The sequence below is a fragment of the Taeniopygia guttata genome, chromosome 22 (assembly GCF_048771995.1).
Source record: "Taeniopygia guttata chromosome 22, bTaeGut7.mat, whole genome shotgun sequence".
NCBI lineage: Eukaryota > Metazoa > Chordata > Aves > Passeriformes > Estrildidae > Taeniopygia > Taeniopygia guttata.
In genome coordinates, this window is record NC_133047.1 from 2,973,894 (window position 1) to 2,997,248 (window position 23,355).

Genomic DNA, 23,355 nt, shown 5'->3' on the forward strand with positions numbered 1-23,355 from the left:
GTTCTCTCCAAAAAGAATCTCAAATTTAAATCCTCCCATGAAACTTTCATTAAAATGTATCCTTAATTCAGGCACGATTGAGGGCAAAACCGGGACTCAGATTTATTCTGTCTACATAAGTGACAGACATGGTATTGGATGAACTAATACATCTCGTCCAATCTTTGTTCAAGGAAATTTGCCATGCTAACCCACCTCTCCAAATTGATAAATATGCAGGAAATGATTTTGCCAGGTTAGCAAAAGGCGAGGTTGGCGTTATTTTAACGTTAGATAAAAGCAACAGCACTTTGACGGAGCTAGAGGGTGGAGACTAATCTTTCAAGATATGATCTTAGCATCTCTGACATGCAATTTCTCTGTATTAAAAAGCCCAAAGAGGGCAAGATATTTTTAAAAATACTAAAAAAAATGTGAAAAAACAGACCATGTAAGATAAATATATAGTAAGTATACTACAGCAAATATATATATGTGATGGTAAGGCATATTAGAGTGCGGCTTTTTTACCACTTTGCAATAGGCGTGGGTACATTTCCTCGAATAAAAGCCCCCTCTTTGTACCAAGATAATTTCTGGCAATACCGCTCCGACCGTTCCTACGTGTGTTCCTAAAGGCTGGGCAGGGGCGGAAGGGGAGGGGGCGGAATTCCCTCTGGCTGCAGCCTTGGCCGATGCGTTCAGAAGCAGAGAACGCTCCCCGATAGTCCGAGCCCATCTCCCCTGGAGATAAACCCGAGCCCATCTCCCCTGGAGATAAACCCGAGCCCATCTCCCCTGGAGATGAGATCAACCCGAGCCCATCCCCGCAAGGTCGGGTCCAGCCCAGGCCGGCGGCTCCAGCTCCGCGAACAAAGGGGACTCGTGTGCCGTGGCCCCGGGGGACCCCCGCTTTTAGGGATTCGTGGAGGGTCAGAGGGCACCACACAGGTCAGGGGAGAAGCGCTCCCTTCGCCCCAAACAGCTGCCACCAGAATTTGGCACTCGAGGCACAGATGCAGGAGCATCGTCCCCTCCCGGCCCCGCGGGAGCCTGGGCTGTGGGGGAGCTGCAGCGCTCCAGGCAGGGGAAGCGCTTTCGGGGACACAATTTGGTCCCCCAAGCAAGTTTCTCGCCTTTAAGATAGGCTGCAAGAGCACAGGAATCATCCTTGAATAGTTCTGAAATTACAGGCTGCTGACCTTGACTCCCCATTTCAAGCCCAAAGTGTATTTAAACCAAGCGAAAAACTCAGACTCTTCTGAAGCAAATTCACTCAGGAAAAAAAGGGAAAAAAAAACAAAAAACAAACCAAAAAAACCACAAAACCAACCAATGTTTATACCCGTGCGACCGCCGAGAAATCTGCATTTACACTTTAGAGGTTTCCGCAGTTCGGCTCGGGGAGTCGTATCCACCGGCAGGTAAAGGGCACCGCGGAACTCCGGCGGGGAAAACAACTCCGGAACAACCTCCCAGAGCCCGGTAAAGGCAGGGGAGAGCCCGGCAGAGCATCTGCCGTGCCGTAAATCCAATAACACAGCCACGGCCTCAAACGGGAGCCGAAGGTCGGGAAGGGGCTCCGGAGCGAGAGATGCGGGAGCGGCTCCGAGCCCGCGGCTCCCCGGGCGGTGTGAGGGGAAGGGCTCGGGCCGGGCACTTCTCCGGTCCCTCCCGGCCGCCCCCCAATCCCCACAGCTTTCCAGCCAGCGGGTTTCATCCTGAGAATCGCTTCCAGCGATTTTCTCCCTCGGACTAAAAGAGACAGCGTGGGGCGGGAGGGGGGAGAGGGTGGAAAGCAACTGGTTCGGTGAGCGCTGATCATTTCCTTCTGCAGGAAGAGTTATTCCCCTGCAGATTGCCGCGCTCGTTTCCACATGCAGGGGTCAAAATGACAGGTGAGGCAGGTCTGACGTGGTAAAAAGAGATGCTCGTCTTTGTTAGCAGGTTTTTAACAGCGTCGCTTCATACACCGGAGTCAACTTTCACTCCTCGGCACATCTCAGCTACTCCCACAGGAAGAAAGATGGATAGAAGATAATATTTAGCTCATTTAAAAGCATAATCTTAAACTACTATTGTTTCCTCTGACGTTTAAGGGGAGAATGTCAGCCAAAAAAAAAAAAAAAAAAAAAAAGTTTAACTAAGTCTAAAGATTACACACTTAGAAGGAAATATTTAATTCTTGTTCCTAGTCATTTGTGAGAATTCACCAACCTTCAGGTGCCTCAAGGGAATGAATTGTAGGTTAAAATTATGAATGTCAGAACGGAGAAGGACAACTAATATATTTCCTTCTTTATCCACTAATCTCACTGGAAGGTTCATTTTTCCAGTACACCTGTACCAGAAAAATAAATGTGCCTTTTAGGAATGTTTTTTTAAGCTGGTAACAGCTTCAGGTTCTGAGTCATGCATTCAAGCACATGTCAATTGCACTTTTGGCAATATAGGAACGGTATTCAACAAACAAAGAAGTCCCCGAAAACAATTTTCAGGTGCCAAACATCAGCATAAACAAAATATTTACTTGCACGGGATAGCTTGTGGCTTGCAATAGAAATGTGGCTACAAAAACCAGGAGCAGGCTGAGCCCTAAGCTGTGGAATGAGTGTGAGGAGGGCAGTCAGAGCACTGCCTACAGAACCAGATAGAAAACTGCTCCAACTGATGCAAGAACTACTCTGGACTTACAAGACTTTCCATTTAGCTAAAATAAAAACATACAAAATGAAAAAAATGCTTCTTAACAGGGGAGGTTTAAAGTAGTTCTGGTGGGTGCAACTAAATCCTGAAAGCAGCTTGAGTTCTTAACTGTGAAAACTGCTAAACAGGGTCTAAAATGTTGCTTTCCATCATATTTATTATAAACATAGTTTTATACAATTAACACATTTCTCAGAAGAGAACTCTCCATCTGATTGCTAGAAAAAGTTGAACCTCCAAGTATGAAACAATAGATCCCCCACGCCATCAGTGAATAAGCAGAAACTTGGGTTTAGAGCTGTAAAATTGTGAACCCTACCTGGTCTCTGCCTCTTTCTCTCCCCTTCCCTCAGGCACCATAAAGGCACTATTTACTGGGGGCAGCTCTCCACACTCATCAGCCCTCCCAAACTGCCACTTGCAGAGATTTCACCAATCCTATTTATAGGCAGCGAACAAAGGAATGCTTTCAAACTTACAAATGCATAAGTAAACATTTAATAACGTCGTCCCCACCTCAGCCGTCCCAAAAGAGAGAAAATATTGTATCCATCAGATCCACTTCTGAGTATCCTGTTCAGCCCAATAAGTAGGTGTTTTTCTTTTCACCAGAACAGAAAAACACATCTGCTACATTTTATATCCAACTTTTTTTTTATTTTATTTTAAAAGATACTTTTACTGCCTTTTGCCTAGCATAGTTTTGGAACACGTTAGCAAATAATATTTTACTGTGGGGAGTGTATGTTCCATTTTATTTTACAATGCAGATTTGAGGAGTCGTAGCACTGAAGTTTGTTTTTGTAACCACATGGAGGTTTGAAGCAACAACCACACTCAGAAAAAATACTTGAAGCGGGTGTATATTTGTGCTGGGATCGTCTCTCTCGTTTTGATTGCTTTACAGAAAGCAATCAAAATAAACTTTTCAATATGTCTTTTTGTGTAAACTATCTGAAATATTCACCAGGAAGGAGTTTAGGTTATCACAGCCTTTTTAGTTCCAGGTGTGTGCTTAGGATCCAACCCCAGCTGTCAAACAGAGTCTCCACAAGCAACTGGATAAATGCAGACACACTGAAGATCAGAATTCAATAAATTCATTAACATATGAACTAAATAAAAGTGGTCCCCAGAATTGCAAACATTATTATAGTGGCACTTAACCTACTATAGTCACTCAAGTGGTCTTACATGAATTACTTGACAATACAGACATGCTCAACATCATGCTCAAACATCTGCATAGTGAGGGCCTAATTTTGATTTCTTGACTCCACTGAATGCAGCTCTGCCTTAAACAGGTGTCTCACTTTAATTACATCAATAGTCACTCTCAGTGATACCACAGGGACACTTGACCAGCTCAAAAATCAGCAAACCTTAAGCGACTTGCTAGACAAAAACCCTTCTTTTAAAAAGTATTTGAGAATATAAGAATTGCAGATTTCTGTAGTTTTTCCATTAAGTACAACCTAATATTTAAACTAGAATACTCTTGAGTGACAAGGATGTAAAACTACTTTGATGCAAACTGGTATTGTAGCAGAAATATGAAAATTGTGTTTAATTCTAAATTTGCCAGTTTTGCCCTTGATTAATAGAAAAGGTGGGGCACATTAGGATTAGGAAAATCACTTGGATGGTCAAAAATCCTAACACTTGCCTCTTGTAAATTGTCCTGTGCCTCTTTTAAAGCATCTGGTAATAGAAGCTAAAATAAAATACACCCAAAAAATCAAATCTAAACTATTCCTACATTCTTTCCATAAGCTACAAGAAAGAGGCTTTTAAAAGCCCAATATTCTACAATTAGAGCTTTAAAACCATGGTGAGACAGCTCAGCTCCTCTTTGAAGCACATTAAACAAAAAAACTTCAGGTTATTTGGTGGAACAGAACTATTAACACACCTCACTCCAGAAAGCCAAGAGGATTTCTGCCCCAGTACATTGTATGTCAAAAGCTGCCAAATTACACAGCCAGATTCTGATCCTGAGAAGATTTGCACCTGTATCAGAAGCAGGGAAGCTGATTTTATGTGATACCTGCTCCTCTCGTCAGATCTTTCCATGTTTCCTTCCCATAACCAGTAAAAATGCCAAAAACAAAAGCTCAAAATTTAACTCATCAGAATCTAGGATAGTCTAAATATTCTCTTTCAGAAGGTAAGAAACCTTCCCAGAGTTTTAGGCCTTCTGCACTATTTAATTACAGTTTACCATTTGAACCATTTCTTTCATCACTGATTTTAACAGGCTAAACAGCAATGCTTTTAAAGTTTCTCACACCTAAACAGTTTTGACACTTAAAAGAATTTGATCAGCCTGGTTGTAAACCATTACCTTTTCATCAGTTAGGTGAGTAAAAATAATACATTTTACTAAATAATATGATTCTATTTCTGAATTTCAAGAGAAAGATCTGCTTGCTAGACAGAAATGGCTGCAGAAATATCTTCAAATGAAAGCTGGAACTTGTTCTTACCAGGACTGATCTTGCTGCAGACTGTGAATGGAAGAAAGGAAATTATGTGCTATATGCTTCAACATATTCCAGCCTTCAGATGCTCTGAACATGAACAACAGAGGTCGTTTTCCTTCCCTAAGGCCAAAGAATTAATGTGGACCACAAAGCTGTGTCTGCTCAGGGTGCTCTGAAACCCTCTGAATTTGCTCCTCTGTTTTTTTATCACTGATGTCCTGAGGACTTGGAATCAGCCGAGGTTATTTTTTGTCCTCAGCATCATCCTGAGGCATGTGAGCATCAGAAAAGTGTTCAGTGACCATTGCTGTGGATGGATTGAGCAATTTGCTTGGTCAAATGCCTGTCACACATCTTTAAGTCATGTCACAAACCTTTAAGATTTTCAATCTGCCCTTTGCTTCCACTGATACCTCACTTTGGAGCCAAAGCACAAATTTATCATGATTTTAACTGACTTTGTGCTTTTATACTATCCTAGTACCCAAGGTCTGACCCAGGTGAGATAAAGCTCCTTCACTGCACTGCTCACAAGCCAAACTTCAGAAGAAACAATGAGGGGAATGAAGATGGGGCAGAGGCACAGACAGCGAAGCCAGGAAGAGAAAACACAACCTCAGAATACTTAGGCTGACACAATATCATTAACAAACAACTAAAGGATTGATGCTCATTGACTTTCCCATTCACTGCAGTCCTGTGTGGTCAGAGCAGTGTCCAAGTACCCACAGGACAGAAGGAAAGAGGAGCAGGGACAGCCCTGGATATGGGCATTGCCTCAAACCTAGAAAGCACTTGGTGTTCAAAGGGCTTGAGCCCCAAGATCCCACAATATTTGAGCTACAAAATTTGAGATGCTCACGTTTTGCACTCCAGGATAAAACTCCCAATATTGGATTTTGTCCTGAGCTGTGCACAGGCATCTCCAGACCGCAGATTTGCTCCACTGACTTCAAGGTGAGCAGGCAGGGAAGCCCAGGCTGGAGAATAGCACAGCACATTTCCAGAGGGGAAAGCCATCCCACGGGGTTCTTTATGGCATCTGATTTTTCCTGGTGCAGAATATGAATAATGTTAATGGTGACAGAGCCTACAGGCAATAAAAGGCCTTGGCAGGTATTAAACAGCTCCAAACTTTGCTTTGGCTCCCTGCCAGCTGCCACAGCCAGCCACCACTTCCTACTCCAGCCTAGGACCAGTGGCCATTAAGGAATTACATGGTCTTACTGGTTTCCAGTGAGAAAACAGAGAGAAAATGTATTATAGTTTCATTTTTTAAAAACACCCCCAAAAAACAGAAAGAAAGAAATTTGTGTTTCACACATACCTGCCCCAATTTTTAATTTATATTTCCAATTAATAAGGAAATTGTTATTATTCACATATTCAGCTGCCAAAGCTCCAAACAAGAAAATAGGTTGGGAAGCCAATGAAAAAATGCCTACCTTTATTATCATCCTTTGTCCAAGCAGCACATGAAGGCTCAAACCAAGAATCCAGAGCTCCTCAGTGCTAAGCTGTTCACTGGAATTTGAAAAGGGCTCCAAAGAGGACTCAAGAGTGAGAAGAAATAAGACTACGGGATGAAATAAGTAAAAAAGGAGAATTTTTCTGGGCATTGTTAGTCCTGCATAGCATTCAGCTTAAGTAGATTTGGCCAAGTGGTAACAACCTGCATTTTAAAGCAAAAAAGCACATTCTACCATTTCCACTGCTATTCTTTTTTCTTTTTTTTTTTTTTTTTTTTTTTTTATCAGCTAGGATAAGCAGCATTACCAATCAGGCAAAATACTTTGTATTAACTAATAAATCATATTAAGAAACACTTCTAATCTCCAAACTATAAAAGAAAGGAGTTTTCTTCAGTGACTAGTCCAGTTTGGGAGATCGTTTTTGGGAGAACTGACACAGTTAAATTCTTCCTATTTTCTCTTAGGTTTTCAGTTCTTGGTTCTTTTTCCCTGGTTTTGTTGACCACTGTAGTTTCAATAAAATTATATAATCCAGTAAGAGTCAGATGGGTTGTTTCCTCATTATTCAGATCCAAGTTGACAAACCCCATTTCAGTGAACACCAAGCCCTGCTGTAGGTAAATGCTGCTGGGACTGGATTTCAGGAGCTCCTGAATCCTGGGACAATGCCATCATCCATGGACACATGCAAATATGTCCCCAGGGCTCAATTATTGGCACATTTGCCACATACCCTGCAAAATAACAACATTGAAGAAGTACCAAACCACAAACATCTGTTTTAGGGAACATCCTTGTGGGCTGGGAACAAAACAACCTCTGCCTTTCCACAAAGGATTGGTTAAATGAACCAAGGACATTCACTTGGATCGACAGCATCATCTAAAAACTTGAATTTACTGCACTCACACACTCTTACATATTCATGGTATGCATGTATAACATATGTACACCTCTAATATAAAATTGTAAAGTTTAGCTTGCTACTACAGGTAAAACTTCAGCTATGGGTAAAGTGTTCTCTCAATGGAAGGCTTCCACCTCTACACTGTTTGTAAAACAGGAAATATGATTTACAAGCCTTAATAGTTTGCAGAACTCCTGTTTTACACCTGGCCTAATTATTTGGTAAGATAGGAACTAAATATTTGTTAATCTGAGGTGTTTTAACACCTGCACTGATTTCCTGTGCCCAGGTCTTGGGTACATTTGTTGTTCATGAGTACAACGGGTGAGAATCAGGGAGCTGATGGGCTGGTGAAGCTTCACCCTCAGTTTCAGCAACAGCAAAGCTGCACTTGGATCCCTGACTGCACAACACGCCTCAGCCTTGTCCTTTGCCACAGCAAAACCCCCAGCACCAGACCTAAATTCTCTTGTGTTGTGCAATGTGGCCCAGAAACTCTAAATATCCAGGAGTTCAGAATCTGTGTGCAACTCAAGAAATACAGGCTAGAGGAAGTAAAAAGAGCAGTTAGTATAAAAGCAGTATTCCATTCAGTTGACAGAAGCCAAATACAAAATATCTAAAATATATAAAATCACTGTTTTATTATTTAATCCATGTAACAAAGTTTAAAGATTTTCAGAACAAAGCAGATGAATTCTGATCTGCATTTCCCTCATATCCTACTACAAAACTCACCTTCAGATCCAGAGAATTCCTAGAAAAGGAAAGGGAGAAGATCACCAATCTTCTTTGAAACTTTGCGAAGTCTGAAGAGTTTCTCTGAAGAGAAAGCAGCTTTCTGCTCAGGCACTGAAAGATGCTGCAGGAGGAAGGGATGAGCTGAAAGGTGATGGTAAACAGGCTGATAAGGCTGTTAGCAGCTCTGACAGCACTGGGGAAAGGCCCTTAAAGAGGCCATCGAAAGAGTTTGGAAAAGGATGGATTAGGGACCAGCAGGAGGAGGCAGTGTAGCTGAACCAAGAGCCTAAATTGATCCCCCTTAGTAGTACCATAAACATGGGGAACACTGCCAACATGGCCACAGGGGCAGCACATCCCTTTCCAACAGCCCAAGCCAGGAAATTCAGGTAGAAAGACAAAATTCAGATCTATAAAATATTATTAAGGTGGGAGTGTAGAGGTTTATTCACGTTTCAAGTGCACAGGTCCAGGAATTGAGCTCAGTGCCCCCTTAACACGAGCTGCTCCTAGCACTGAGCCCCCAACACTCAACTCATTTGTGCAAATTTATGAGCAACAACCAAATGAAAGATGTTTTGGTGCTGTACCTCTTGATTCTGCAAGGATTACACTTTAAATACTCAAGGAAGGAGAAGGTGCTAGTGAGGGAGGCAGCACCTGCACGTGACATGAAGAACAGAAGGAGGAGAGGTACATTCCCAATTTACAGATCAGAAACCGGGGTCTATGAAATTTAAGCCAGTTGCTTGAAATAATACAGGAAGAAAAGAACTCAGCCCTACTCTCCCACTTTCCAGAACTGCCTTTCAGAGCATAACTGCACCCAGTCCCTTTGTAGCACAGCTAAATGTCATTCAAATTGCTTAGTATTGGGGAAAGCAGAAGGAAATGTTCTGAAAGAGAAAATAAGTCCTACCATCAAAAAAGCATTTTACATTCCTGATTAATTATGAAACAGAGTCAAATATTTAAAATGGTATATCCTTTCCCATAATAATGCTGGCAAAAAAAACCCCAAACCTGCAGTTCAAACACACAGAAATATTAAAATCATGATATTTCATGCACCATTTACCTGGGCAATGCCACCACCTTGTGGTCTGCACAGCAACACGCCAATTCCAATGTCTTCAACAGCGACCCATCCTAAAGCTGTTAGCTGTTCTCTTTTGAGGAACTTTGCTCAAACTCCCCTGCTGAACAGCTCTAGCATGGTGCCACTGATGCAATTTAATGAAATGTGATTATTTAGCCATTATTAGTACAAATTAATACCTGTTCTCAACACAAAGCTACACTCAGTGAGCACAACACCTCCCATTCATGTAACCCAGAAAAAAGGCCTTTTTTATACTGTTATTCCAGCACAGATTCCTCTTCTCTCTTCTGAATCATATTCTATTCCAACAGCTTTCCCATCCAAACTTTTCTTTTTCCTTACAGCATCTTGAGGTCAAACTGATTCCCATAAAGTCTTGTCACTCACCATTTTGAGCAGTTCAGGTACACATTTTGCTTCCCAAGTGACACTTCATAGAAATGTTTGCTTGCTCTTCATGTTCAGAGCAGAAACTCAGTATCCTGCCACTATTTTACTGCTTGGAATTACGGATTATCAGTACTGTCTGCTCTCCATGAGGATGGAACACTTCCTACCATGTGGCCCAGGCCCACACAGGAGAATGACTCCATAACGATGGAATTACTTTAACAGTGGCAGCAGAGTCAGAGAAGCAGCACCACAAATGTCAATCCTCACCAAACTGGGTATATTTTAACCTCAAGCCTGATTTCTCCTTGTCACAGTACCCTGGTGCCACCACCTGCAAGTCAGACATCACCTGGAAAGATAAGGGAACACATGGACAGCTGCTGGCCTTAGAAAAATCCCCCAAACCCAAACAAACCACACACAAATTACTGTCTGTCTTGGGAGTTAGCCATCAGAGCCTCTCTGATGAATTTGAAGCATGTCTTTTGGCTGTTTTGGACAAGCTGCCTGTTTCAAGCACGAGATCATTTCCACCAGGCAGTTTCTCTGGGATAGCAACTCGCCCTGCAGGTCACTGGAGCAGGAGCCCAATTTTACAGCCCTGCTCAGTGGAATTTATTGAGACATGATGGCTTCAATCTAAAGCAGGTTCCACAGAGGCTGGTATATAAGAATCCTTCCTCCACACCAGGCTTTTGTCCCAGCCAGCACAAATGGCAGCACAGCTTGAGGGGATGCTCCATACAGAAGGAAAGGGAAGAGCTGTCCCCAGCACTCCAGAGCAGTTCTGCATAAAGCAGATTTCCTTCTGGATTAGATCCAGCTTTCAGTGCCTACACAGCCAGACTTTACCTCAAGCCTTTGGGGCTGGTTTCCACAGCACCTGGTAAGCAGAGCAAAACATATTTTCAGCATTTGCTAAACATTTCTTTCAACATTTCTTGAATATTTTAAGCATCTTGACTTTTGCCTTTTAAGTCCCAGTGTGGAAAACAGGCACTAATGCCAAGAGACTGTTTTTGACTGTAGAACCTGCAGCAGTGGTCAAGCACATTCCCCTTTCTCCCAACTCCAAAAATGTGGCCTCTTCCCAGACCTAATGTGCAAATTTCCTGACAGGTTTCTATTTTGATACCCAAAATGATGCAAATTTAAGAGAAAAGGCCCCAATACCACATGAACTTCCCCATCATGTACATAATAGAAAATATATTATATACATTCAGCAAGCTAATGTATATCCCCGAAGAAGGAATTTTTCCTGAAACCTTCCTCAGCTGTATCATTAAAAAATTAAAAAAAAAGGAGCTGGAAATGCTGCCTAGCTCTTTGTGGTGTTTTTACAATACTTAAAATGATATTTTGCACTGGAACCTTGACCTTGCCGCTGTCAAGCAAAAATATTGTCTTAAGGGCCAATTTCCAGAGGCAATTTCAATTTCAAAACGAATTTATTTGGGAGGAAGCGAATTTGTGCCTCTTCGTGTCAGGATTAAATATCCGATAGAAAATAGAGGGTTTTATCAGCAGATCAGGGGAGCAAACTCAGATCCTGTTTTCACAGCTGGAAACGCGTCAGGCAGATTGCAAAGGTCGGGGCTGGGGAATCTTCCATAGGTGGCAGCATTACTGCAGGATTTTAGGGAGAAACCCAGAAGAGCAGGATGATGCTTCAGCATCGGCAGGAATCTCCCTTATGGGAAAAACCTTCTAGGAAATAATTCCTTTATTTCTGTAGTGCTGTCATCCAGGCCAGGTTACAATACAAACTTAGATGATGAATTTTAAAATCCAGTTATGAAATGCACCCACTTCTGGGGTAGGTTTTGAAATCTGTTTGGTGGGAAAGATCACAGCATGGATCAAAAAGAAACTGATCCTGTGGTTTTGTTTTATAGAAATGAAGGGTAAGGAATTCCAGCCAAACAAGGCTTAATAATGATAATTTATGGCTATTAACAGGCCTGTAGTTATCAATAAATTCAGTTTTTACTTTCAGAGGCAGAATAAGGGGGTTACCCCAAAACAGAGGCCCATTTACAAGGTAATTTTCAGAGTTCCACCACCACCCCCACAGGAGGAGCAGAAGCCTCCAGAAGCTGATTTTCCTCAGCTGCTTAATCAGCTTCATGATGTGCATGTGATTCAGAATTCCTCCTTCCCCTTTCTCATCTCTTTTTTAGGACACTGGTACAGAAATGCCCCAGAGGAAGCTGCCTGGCACCTCCCTGCTGCTGTGTCACAGCTGCCACACCCACTTATGCTTTTGCTCCCCTCTCCTGGCTGATTTCATCTCCAAAAATAAGGAGGAAAAGGCAAAAGTATAAACCGATCCTAAAAATAAAGGAAAAAAATAAAGGAAGTTTGCATTTGTTCTTTAGATATTCATAAAACTTAAGAAAAATCTGATTTTTCGTTTGTTCTTATTATTCTCCAACATCTTCCTCCAGAGAAGCACTTGTCCATAGTCTACTCCCCTCTTCAACTATTACACTGAAATTCCTTGTATTAAAAACTGACCCAAAACAAGCTGCCATTCCTATTTTAGTACATTTTCCCAGTATTCTCTGAATAATCTCCCTAAACCACGGGAATCTCTTCTGCCACGACCCACTATTACTAGAAGGAGCAGTTACTGTTACATCAATCAGATCAGTGCTCCGGGAGGTGAGCAAAATCCAGGGGAATGATGATGATAAATTGATTTTTGTTTTCTTTAAACAAATTGAAAAAAATGCAACAAGCCTGCAATTAAATGTTCTGTCTACTACACAGACTGGACTTATTTAACTATTTAATTAAACAAGGAATTAACGCTGTTAGCAAAGCGTGGTTTGGGTCATGTCTTCCTCATTTTCCTCTCCCCTCCTCCATGCATCCACTCGAATTGTATGACACAGAGACCTCTCTTTGTCACAGCTGCAAACAGTGGCAGCATTGAGTGATGTACTCATGTGGCCAAAAATAACCCAGCAAGTGTCCCCTCAGCCCAGGGGCATCCAGCAGCATGGCCTAGAGCTTGGCACGGCCCTGGAAACCCAACACCTTCCCAATGGGAAATAAAAAACCAAAACCCTTCTATATATATATGTTTAAAGGGATGATGACTTCATTTTCCTTCACATGTTTAGTATTTTTGAAGAGATTTTTATAGCTGTATATTTTTTTCAGGGTATTATTCTCATTCCACCAAGGGTCATTGTTCCCTGCCTTAAGTTTCCCAGTTTTACACAGAATCACAGAATTGTGGAATAGTTTAGGCTGGAAGGAACCTTAAATCCCACCCTGTGCTAGACCCTGTCATGGACAGGGACACCTCCCACTATCCCAGCCCCAAGCTCCATCCAACCTGGCCTTGGACACTTCCAGGGCTGTGAGAACCACAGCTTCTCTGGAATTCCATCCCAGCCCTCCACCACCCTCACAAGCAAAAATTGCATCCCAATATTTCACCTAAACCTGACTTCCTTCATTTTATGATGTTTTCATCTCACGTTCTTTAGTAATATTTCTGAGATCACAGAAAATCTTATGCAGAATTTATTTTACACATAGATACAAAAGACTTTCAGGTCTTTCTTAGTAAATAGCAATTTTAGATATTCATGTAGCAATAAGAAGTCAGGCTCCTAAAAGCTAGGTGCAGTAAGATGTCCAAAAGCATAGATCCAGCTAAAGAAGCCATTATTGTTCCTTCTTTTAGAAAAAAGAGGAAGGAAGGAATTAGATTATTTGCTTAGCTGGCACAACAAACATGAAACAGAACAGAGGACAAAATCTAGATCATGTAAGCTCCTTGTCAATCTTCTAATGAAGGACTTACCCTTCCTTTCTATAAAACAAAACTATAGGATCAGTTTCTTTTTGATCCATGTTGTGATCTTTTCCACCAAACAGATTTCCAAACCTACCCCAGAAGTGGATGCACTTCAGTGGAACATGAAGCAGATCCTACAATAGATACAACTAAAATTTGGAAAGCAAAAAGGGCAGTTTCAGCTTAAAACCATGACAGAATCATTTGGTTTGCTGATTTCTAGGGCATAAAGCTTGTTTCCAAGGCCAGCAAACTGTTTTTATCTTCACATTCGACTCTGGAGGGATTTTTGACATGATGCAAGTGAAAAGACTCGCCTGGATTATTCTGTTGATGTGGATCAGAACAAAATGGGGAACAACAATATTTAACAGTGCACATCGCTGTACCCTCTTTAGGAGTCCTGGAAACATCAGAGACTGGGAAAACAAAGGTTTGATAGTTTATTACTGCTGTCAACAGAAGTCCTAGGTGGATTGGAATGCTCCTCACAGAGCTCTCAGTTGGAGCTGTCTCATGGCCAAAAGCTCTTTTCCAAATGCAGGGAGTAGTGCTGGATAAACATCCTCAGGTTCATGCAGAGTTGGGGATGTCAGGTTGGGCCCTGTGGATAGTGTTTTCCAATTTATTGCTTCTTTATGTCCCATTCCAGTTCTGGAGGAATGTGGCAATGAATCCACAATTTAAGACATTTCAGATTTCACAGGGCTCTCCTGGTAAAACAACCACCCATCCCCAGGAAAGTAAAAGTAAGGTGCTCATTCCAGAGGAGCCCCATTTGATTTGGAGCACTCAGCAGAAGCCATGAGGATGGCAAACACGCCACCAGCTCGGGAGGGAAGGAGTGGGCAGGCTTTGGGAGCTGCACATTTGGCAATGCTGGATGAAACTGGTCCTACACCCAGGCTGTTTGCAACAGCTCTGCTGATGCTGGCATTGCACAGGGAAACCAGCAGGAGCAGCAGGCAGAAGAAGGATCTATTTCAGGCTGCTGCAAAATGAGCACTGCAGCTTCTGGTTTCTCGTGGCAGAGCCAAAGTCCAGTTGTCTCCTCACTATTCCAAGAGAACAATAGAAATATAGTGCTTTAAGCAAACAATTGCCTCATTATGCAATGTCCCAGCTGATGCAAGAAGAGGAGCTCTGAGCAAAAACACGGCCAAAAAAAAAAATAGAGAAAACAGGAAAATGAAAGTAGATATGTATGTGACTTAAGGGATAAAAGACTCTTTTTGAGCAGGAGAGCAGAAGCAAAGTGTCAGGGCTCTAATGGCTGGTTCCTCTGGACAGAAGTTTTTAAACTGAAATTATGGTTAATGTGTTCAAATAACCTTCTATGAAGAGGGGTTTAGATGCTTGACTTTTAAAATGACCTGATTTTTAGAGGGTCCAAGTAAACCAAAGTTTTGATTGCAACAACTACTTTGTTGCTGAGGATCCCTGAAGAATCTGCCTGTTTCCATAGTGTTGGGTAAGAGCAGGCAGGGAGGATTTTGTAAGTTTTACATTTTATTTTTATGCTGGGAAGGGAAGTTTTCCAGCCTTTGAAATGTACTCTTTTTTCCTACAATGTAGAAAAACTAAGGCCTTTTAAAACCCTTTTGTTGTTACTTGGCAAAGTACAGAGAAAAGAGATTGAGCTTTTGCTGATGATGGCCAACAACAAATTTATCTAGGACACTGGTTTCCAGTGTGACAGACTAAGTTCAAGAACTTGGGCAGAATTAAGCAAAACAAGAACTTAAATTGACCCTCTTGTGTATGGGAAACCCTTGCTAGAAAAAAAACCAAAACACTGTACCTCCCCTTCTTATCTTAGACCATTTCATTGAGATCACAGCCTTTATTTAAATGAAATGTTATAATTAGCTTTGTCTCCAGGTGTGGAGACCCTGTTTCCTTACCCTGGACTTTACTAGCAACATCCAGGTATGGTACAATATAGCTGCTGTCAATGTGCTTGATTAAAGTCACTATTGTGCTCACAATATTGACAAGAGCTGCTCAAACACAGTCTGAGAAACCAAACACTGTTTTGCTGAGACCCAATTTGAAGCACTGAAAGTTCTTAAACTTTCACATTTTGCCTGTAACTGATTCATTGTTCCTGAAGCCTTTCTTGTATAACCACCAGGAACACAATTGATCAACTTCTTGGTTTCCAGAGTCCCTGCAGAGTCCAGGGAACTTCCAAATTCTCAGAAATATTCTGAGCTTTGTCCAGTTTTGGAAAGAAGAAGTTTCTCTCAAACCAGAAATACTTTTGCTTTTTGGGTAGAGGGTAATTTTCTGTCACTGAATATTTATGTGCATTCTCTTGTGGCTCAGATTTTTCTAGAGAACATCTCTGTACTTTCAAAGAGCAGCTCTCATTTGCCACCCACTTTCTTATCACTTCTTGCAACTGTGTTAAAATATGGAATGTGAAAACTGACTTATTCTAACCTTGTGGTTTTGTCCATCAGGGTTATTCATCCTTGGATTCAATGTCACCAAGAGGAGAGGGTACTACACAAAAAGCAGAAATGAGCAGCTTGGGAAGCAGGAGGACTTGGCAAGTGTGGTCCCTAAGACACATATTCTTCAGCGACACACATTCTTCGTGGTTGGATTCTCTCCTGTCCAGAAGGATGCAAACTTTGATTAAGGTGTTTTCCACAGATAAAATCCTTTTAATAACACTCTTCCAGTGTATATTCTCTGGAGTTTACCAGGCCGAAATATTCTGTACAGGCAAAATTCAATTGCATTTTCTTGAAGCTGTAAGCAGCTGAATATTCTTGGAACATCCATTACTACAAAACTTAATTGGAATTGATCATTGAATCAAAAGTTCCTATGTGAAAACAGAGAAATAGGAATTTATCTATAGAGATAGAGACCATGACCATGTAAGCCTCATGTTGGTTGAAGCAATGGGAATAGGAGAAGTTTACTTTTAATCTTAGTGACCACAAAATAAAAACAATGAGACTGCAGAAATGTAGCTTTACCCAGTGGTCCAGCTCAAGGCTGGGAATAACACTTGGAACTCCATGAAAATTCTCATCTGCTGTTAAGCAAAGTGAAAAAGAGTCAACCTGAACCACTTTTTAATAGTTACACCTTGCACTAGTGGCTCAGCTGAACTCATTTCTCTTTGCATGCAGCAAGCTGGGCAGATGTTCTGTGACTGGTTATTGCAGCTCAGTGCAACGCTTATTAGACATTATCAGCTGGATTTCGTGTCCTTGTGTGACCACATTCTAAATTCCACTTGGTTTATAGGGATGGCTCTTTTCAAAGATCCCTGGATACTTAATTTTGGCATTCTGCACACTTGTGTTTGCCCGAGAATAGTTTGAATGAATTGATAGTTAAGTATCAGTAAAGGAGTTTTTACTTTCTGTCTTTCCATCCCTCATAGCAGGCGGTGCATAGGATGATCTTTAAAGTCCCTTGCAACCCAGGCTATTCTATGAATCTTTGATTCTACAATTCTTATAGCTCAGCAATAAAAGAGAATAGGGTTCTACACATGTAAAACTTCATGGCTAAATTCAGGCTATCATACCAGGCTCAGGACAAATGATAGGCAAAACAAGACTAAGTTTATTTAGGCTCTCAACATTGTCTTTCAGATTTAACCTAGCTAATAAAGCTTTTCAGGGCAAGGATGAAATGCCTTTTAAAATACCAGTAGTCACATACAAGCACTGAGAAAGTTGTCTAAATTTCAGGAACAGTTAAGAAGATTTGACAACTCAAAATGTTTACAGTCAAAAGAAGTTTTGACAACTCAAAATGTTTACAGTCAAGTGAAAAGCCAACAAGGTTTGGTAAGTAACAGACCACTCTTTAGCAAGTTTTCCTCCTCTAATTATGTGATGGAAGAAAATTGTCACTCAGTTCTAGAGATTTTTCCGTCACTCCTCTGGACTAGCACAAGCTGTGTGTGCTCAGTAGGTCTGAAATTGTGTCTGCAAGCAGTGAGAGAGAAACAAAAGTGAGGAACTTGAGGTATGGACACTTTCCAGGAGTTTGGACTTCAGCCTTTTCCTGCTACTATTAGCACACTCTGTCACTGCAGTTCTCCCTAACTAAAGCAGGATGAGAAGCCTGTAAGTCTGATTCATCATTTACACCATCACTTACCTCAATACAGAGAATCTGCACCAAAAAAAAAAAGAGATCCTCTGCAGGGCTGTCACACCTGCAGGCTCTGTGCTTCTGCAGGATTCCCAGCACTGGTTCCAGGACCCTCCCCATCAGACATGGCCCAGCTCTGGCCAGGCAGCTGCCTCTGGGGTGTGGGGCCCCAGGGGACAGGGCACTGCCACACCACTAAACACTCCACAGCCAGAGCTGAGGCTTCTGAGGAGGGTCAGACACAGACCCTCCTCCAAAGGCACTTTCCTCACTGGAGTCTCCCCCTAAGACACCCTCACTCACAGGTGTGCAATCCAAGGCAAAAAAGGTAAGAAATGTGACTGCACTAGGCCCAGAGGATGGCAGAGAAAATCACAGCAGACAACAGGAGGTCACATTTCCTTCTGTCCCCAGTGAAGCATCTCCTTTGCACTGGAGTGAGAGGAACACAGCCCCGGGGTGACTCCAGCCCCAAAGGTCCTCGGAGCAGACAGGGTAAGGAGTTACCCTCAGGGCAGGAGATGAGTTGATCTCAAGCCTGAGGGCCATGAGCTGGTTTCAAACACGTTATGAATGTTTATGGAAGCGAAAAGCTGCTCCTCTGAGCTAGTTAAGGGCTATCATCCCCAGTTTATTTCCAATTAAAAACCCAGGGACAGAATGCATTTGCTGAAAGTCTCCAAGGGAACCAACAACACAGCAAGGATTAGAACTAAGGATTTCCTGTCCTATCTGCAAACCACACCTCTCTCCTGTTTACAATGTGAACTTATTCCCAAGCAGAAAAGCCATGTGAATGGAACAATTAATTCTGCTATTTCAGCCTCCCTTCCTTCCCCTCTCAGTTCATTCCTGGCATTACCTTCAGGTCCTTGCGAATCTGGTACCAGAAGAACTGTGGGACAAAGCAAAGCAAGAAAAGAACATTTCAGAACAAATGTTTCAGCTGCAAATACTTGAATTTTGATTTATATACTTGTTTGCTTAAATAAGTTTGAAACATTTTAGAAATACCCTCAAAATATGGTGCTCTTGTTAATGAAAAATGAAACCAAAAGGTAAATTAATTCCTAAACCAAGGAGTAAGTTAATGAATGACTAATCATAGTAGTTACCTGCACATGTCATCTTTTGTACACATGACTTGAGCAACATTAGAGTGATAGTGTTACTACTCAGGGTAAGTTACTATCAATGGATTTAAAGAGATAATGCCTTTGATTTCTTTTTTTTTTTTTTTAATCACATTTTCACATTTCCTGGAATCAAGAGCTAAAAGCTCCTGGAAAAATATCATCTGAAAATTTCTCAATTCCAGAGCCATTGGATGGCTGTTAGGTTGAGTTTTCTAGGAACTGCATCTCTAAAATATTCCTGGCAGCTGCAAAGCGAACTGAAAGGTATGTATTATCCTCTTCCACTTTTTATCATTGATAAGCCCAGTAACTGATCAGATATTTTATGCCCAGGGCATGGATGTAGATGGTCATTAAGGTCTCCTCCATCCCAAAGCATGCCATGATTTCCCCAACAGTACAGATGCTCAGGCATGTAAGAAACTTTAATTTCAACACTTCCCTTTCCAAAAATAAAACCCAGTGACTTTGAAAGTGCTGCAGTGATATAGAGCACAAGAAATATCTTTATAGTGTTCAGGTTTAGGACACAGTGTGGCAGGAACTGGAAATGCTTAAACTTTTTGTTACACTTTGGTTTTAGCCAAAAAATTGTGGCCACCGGCAGCTGGGGGTTTGCAGATGGAACTTGTTTAAGGTGAAATCAGGTCGAGTAAAGCCAGAAAAAGCAAATGAAATTCTGTGTGCCCATAGAAGAGGCCCTGGGCTGGCAGCTGGCACACAAACAGCAGTAGGTGAGGAGAGTGGATGGGTTGGGACTTGTCCCACAGGTAATTTTCCCTGAGACTCATTGCAGAACCAGGGTCTGCCTGACATTTCCTTCAGCTTTCCTGCAGCAGCACCAAGATGTGGCTCAGTGCTGGTTTGATAATAGCTGTTTATGTGAAATTAAGAGTTGGAATTGGGGGGCGAACGTTAATAAACATTTTCTAGGAGTTAAGGCTCTTATCCTCTGAAATCCTCTGCAAAAACACAATGAAACCTCTCTGAGAGACACTTGAAGCTGACCAGAATGAAGTACAGAGAGCAGGGAATTGCACTGCCCTGATGTTAACCTGCACACGGACTCAGATGGCTCAGCTATTACTAAATCTCAATGATAATTCTGGTGATAATTGCTCCCTTTATTTCTAAACTGAATTGTTGTAATTCATTATAGTCTTGTCTAACAGGTCAAATTACTGGAAAACTAAAGCAGATACAAAATGAGTTGTTGATAGTGCTCCTTTTTGGAGCCTCAGTTGTTTGATCAGTCATTTTACATTATCATATATTTTTATTGGTTGCTGATCATGTGTTACACTTTGATTTTTAGGTTGTTCTAACTTCCACAGCTCCTGGTCTAGGCTGCTGTGAACCGACTGCTCTTTATGCAGTTTTCTGACAAATATCACAGCAAATAGATCCAGAAATGCTGTTTTTTGAGTCCTTGTTCCTGTAAGTTCCTCCCACTTCCCAGAGGTCATCTTCAGCCTCAGCTGAAGGAGTTTTTGTGTAGAGTAAGAATTAGTCACTAAAGCATGATCGGAGTAGATAAATGCCCATTAAAGCTTTGTGCTGTTGGAGGCTGTGTATAAATTTAACACCATACAGTTACAATCTCCCCAGAGCACCTCAACAAATGCTCAAGCTCCAGAAAAATCCAAGTGTGTGCTCACAAGCTTTGAATCAGGGCTATGGAACACACACTGCCTAATTTGCACCTACCATTCATAGTGTGAACCTCTGAACCAGCAAGCAGGTGAACACCCAGGCAAAGGTTGTGGCTCCCAAGATGTCTCACTAATTGCTGTGGCTGTAATTTAATGTTATTTATTTATTACGCTCCTATTTTCTGTAGCTGTTGGTTCACAACAAAAACCTGAAATGTTTGAGTTACAATCCATTCTCCTAGCACCATGACATTAAATATTTTCTAAGATAAATTTTTATTTTAATTATAAGCTTTCTACTAAAGCTTCATTAATTTCTATTACAGAGCTAATTGCAGGTCTCTTTGCCTTATTTAAATTTTTTTTAGCAACAAAAGTTCTTGAACCAATGCTTATTCTGCTATGAGTACAAATTCTGCAGTAATTATACAAAACACAATGGATGAATTGGACTAGATTTGCAAATTTTCCTGCTAAACAGTTGCAGGACAATTCTGCTTAGGTTGAAAAGAGTATGTTTAAAGAATTAATTTAATTTATTAATTAAATTCAGAATTTAAAGAATTCTGAAAAGAGAGGAATGCCAGCTTTCATGCTGAATTTGGTATCAAGTTAACACGGCCACAAATTTGTAGAATTGAGTGAATTTGCTCTTGAGCTATGGGAAATGCGGACTGGGATGCTTGGGACCAGAGAGTTTGTCTTTGTTGTGATTGTTTCCAAACTTGCAGTGGTTTTGGTTTTAGGTTTTTGGGATGCTCTCGAAACAACCCAAGCAAAACACTTGGTTACAGAGATTTCCAAACCTGGGTAGGTTGCAATTCTTTAGAATATCCCATATATGCTGAACGTTCTTTCAAGTGTTATTGTTTCCAAGATTGATTTATTTGCCTGTGCAATTTTTTTTTTTTATCAGGGATGCAGAGACAAATCAGAATTCCAAAATAACTTGTAATTTGGGCCAGTTGTTGGTTTCTGGTGACAGTCTGTCTTTTTGTGTTCATTTGGGGTATTTAGTTCCTACTGTTTCATGCTGGACTTGACAAGCAATTCAATGGTCTTTTCATTTATAAAAGCATCCTCTTAGGTGTTTAGAGATGGAAATGAGGAAATCAGTGTATGGGATGGTTTTGGAGGCTTGTTCCAAGTCACATTTCAAGTTTGTGGCAGCGCTTGGTTTGCAGGATGAGCTTATGAATCTCCAAGTGAAATCTGGATTAGCAAGATCTACCCAGCCCAAGAAGAAAATGTTTGCACAAACATCTTTTAAGGGAAACTGATGACTTTCACAAGATCTTAAATAGATTGTACTGAATTAATTATCCCAGTCCTGTAGTTAACTACAGATGAGACAGTAACTGGGACCCAGCAAGCTAAAAAGGAGCCTCCATCCTTCCCAAGCCAGCAGGAGCTGAGCCAAGCTGGGCTCGGCTGAAAGCATTTCTTTGTGGATCTTGCTGGCTGTCAGTGTGAAAGGTGGATGGAGGCTAAAAATGGCTCAGGAGCATGGCTGGTGTATGCAGGGAATAGCAATGAGAACAGAGTGAAATCAGAGACCGAGCCCTGGACATTGTGGAAAGCATCCAAGGGGGTGGAAAATGCGCAAGCAAACAGGTTATGTGTGCCTGCTGCACGGGCAAATGGCAGGAGGGAGCAAAGGGAAGAGAGGGGGAAAACACCAAAACCAAAGGACAAGTAAAGGGAGATGATCTGAGAAACTCAAAGAGAAGGAAATCAGAAGCCTGAAAATAATCTTTCCAGAAAAGATGAAGCATCTCAGAATGAGAAGTCCTGGAATAAAGCAGAGTTTGCATTTTTTGCTTGCTTTAAATTCTTCCCTGAAGGATTACAGACAACCAAGATGCACAACCTGAGGGATTATCAGCGAAACGTTCTTCACCCTGTAGGGAACGGGCACGGCCCAAGGCTGCCAGAGCTCCAGGAGCGTTTGAACAACGCTCCCAGGGATGCAGAGAGTGGGATTTTGTGGTATCTCTGCAGGGCCAGGAGCTGGATCCATGATCCTGGCGGGTCCTTCCCAACCAACTCAGTGTATTCGGCTTCACGAAGGGCGAGCCTGCGGGAGAGGGGAAGAAGGGGAGAGGAAGCTGTTCCTGCAGGGAAGTCCGGGGGGCGGTGGTGGCGGACACCGCAGCATGAGGGGCTAAGAGCGGGCGATGGCGGTGGCCCCTCCATGAGGGAGGGCAGGGGCCGCGCTGAGGGGCGGCAGTCCCTCCATGAAGGCGGCCCACCGCTGCCAGGCTGAGGGGCGGTAACACCTCCATGAGGGAGGGCAGGGGCCGCGCTGAGGGGCGGCAGTCCCTCCGTGAAGGCTGAGGGGCGGTAACACCTCCATGAAGGAGGGCAAGGGCCGCGCTGAGGGGCGGCAGTCCGTCCATGAAGGCTGAGGGGCGGTAACACCTCCATGAGGGAGGGCAGGGGCCGCGCTGAGGGGCGGCAGTCCCTCCGTGAAGGCTGAGGGGCGGTAACACCTCCATGAGGGAGAGCAGGGGCCGCGCTGAGGGGCGGCAGTCCCTCCGTGAAGGCGGCCCACCGCTGCCAGGCTGAGGGGCGGTAACACCTCCATGAGGGAGAGCAGGGGCCGCGCTGAGCGAGGGTCGGTAGCCCCGCCATGAGGGGCACAGCCTCACCATGGGGGTGACTGATGCCGCGCTGAAGGGCGAGTGGAGCTGTGCTGAGGGCGGCCGATCGCTGCCGAGCTGAAGGAGCAGCACCCCCGCCATGAGGGCTGCCAGGAGCCAGGCGGGGATATGGCGGCACCGCCCGCCCTCCTGAGGGCGGCTCGCTCCCGCCCCGCCTGACGTCACCCCCAGCGCTG

At 42.7% G+C, this 23,355-nt stretch overlaps 1 protein-coding gene across 10 annotated transcripts; it reads right to left on the reverse strand.

Moving 5' to 3' along the window:
* Window positions 1-1,304: 1,304 nt before the first annotated feature.
* LOC140680455 (uncharacterized) lies at window positions 1,305-23,300 on the reverse strand. Of its 10 annotated transcripts, none has more exons than XR_012051759.1 (6): window positions 23,168-23,300; window positions 22,387-22,593; window positions 18,591-18,623; window positions 16,046-16,436; window positions 3,202-10,666; window positions 1,305-1,985 (listed from the first exon to the last, which is right to left on the reverse strand). XR_012051759.1 is itself a non-coding variant. In XM_072917750.1 (4 exons), exons 1-4 carry the CDS (start codon window positions 23,258-23,260, stop codon window positions 17,519-17,521), a joined length of 255 nt encoding a protein of 84 aa, XP_072773851.1. In that variant the 5' UTR covers window positions 23,261-23,300; the 3' UTR covers window positions 17,172-17,518. The 10 variants fall into 10 exon arrangements, 2 of the variants coding, with proteins under 2 accessions (XP_072773851.1, XP_072773850.1); XR_012051758.1 differs by having other exon boundaries at window positions 22,387-22,706; window positions 22,796-23,300; XR_012051761.1 differs by lacking the exon at window positions 22,387-22,593 and having other exon boundaries at window positions 16,046-16,218.
* Window positions 23,301-23,355: the final 55 nt, after the last annotated feature.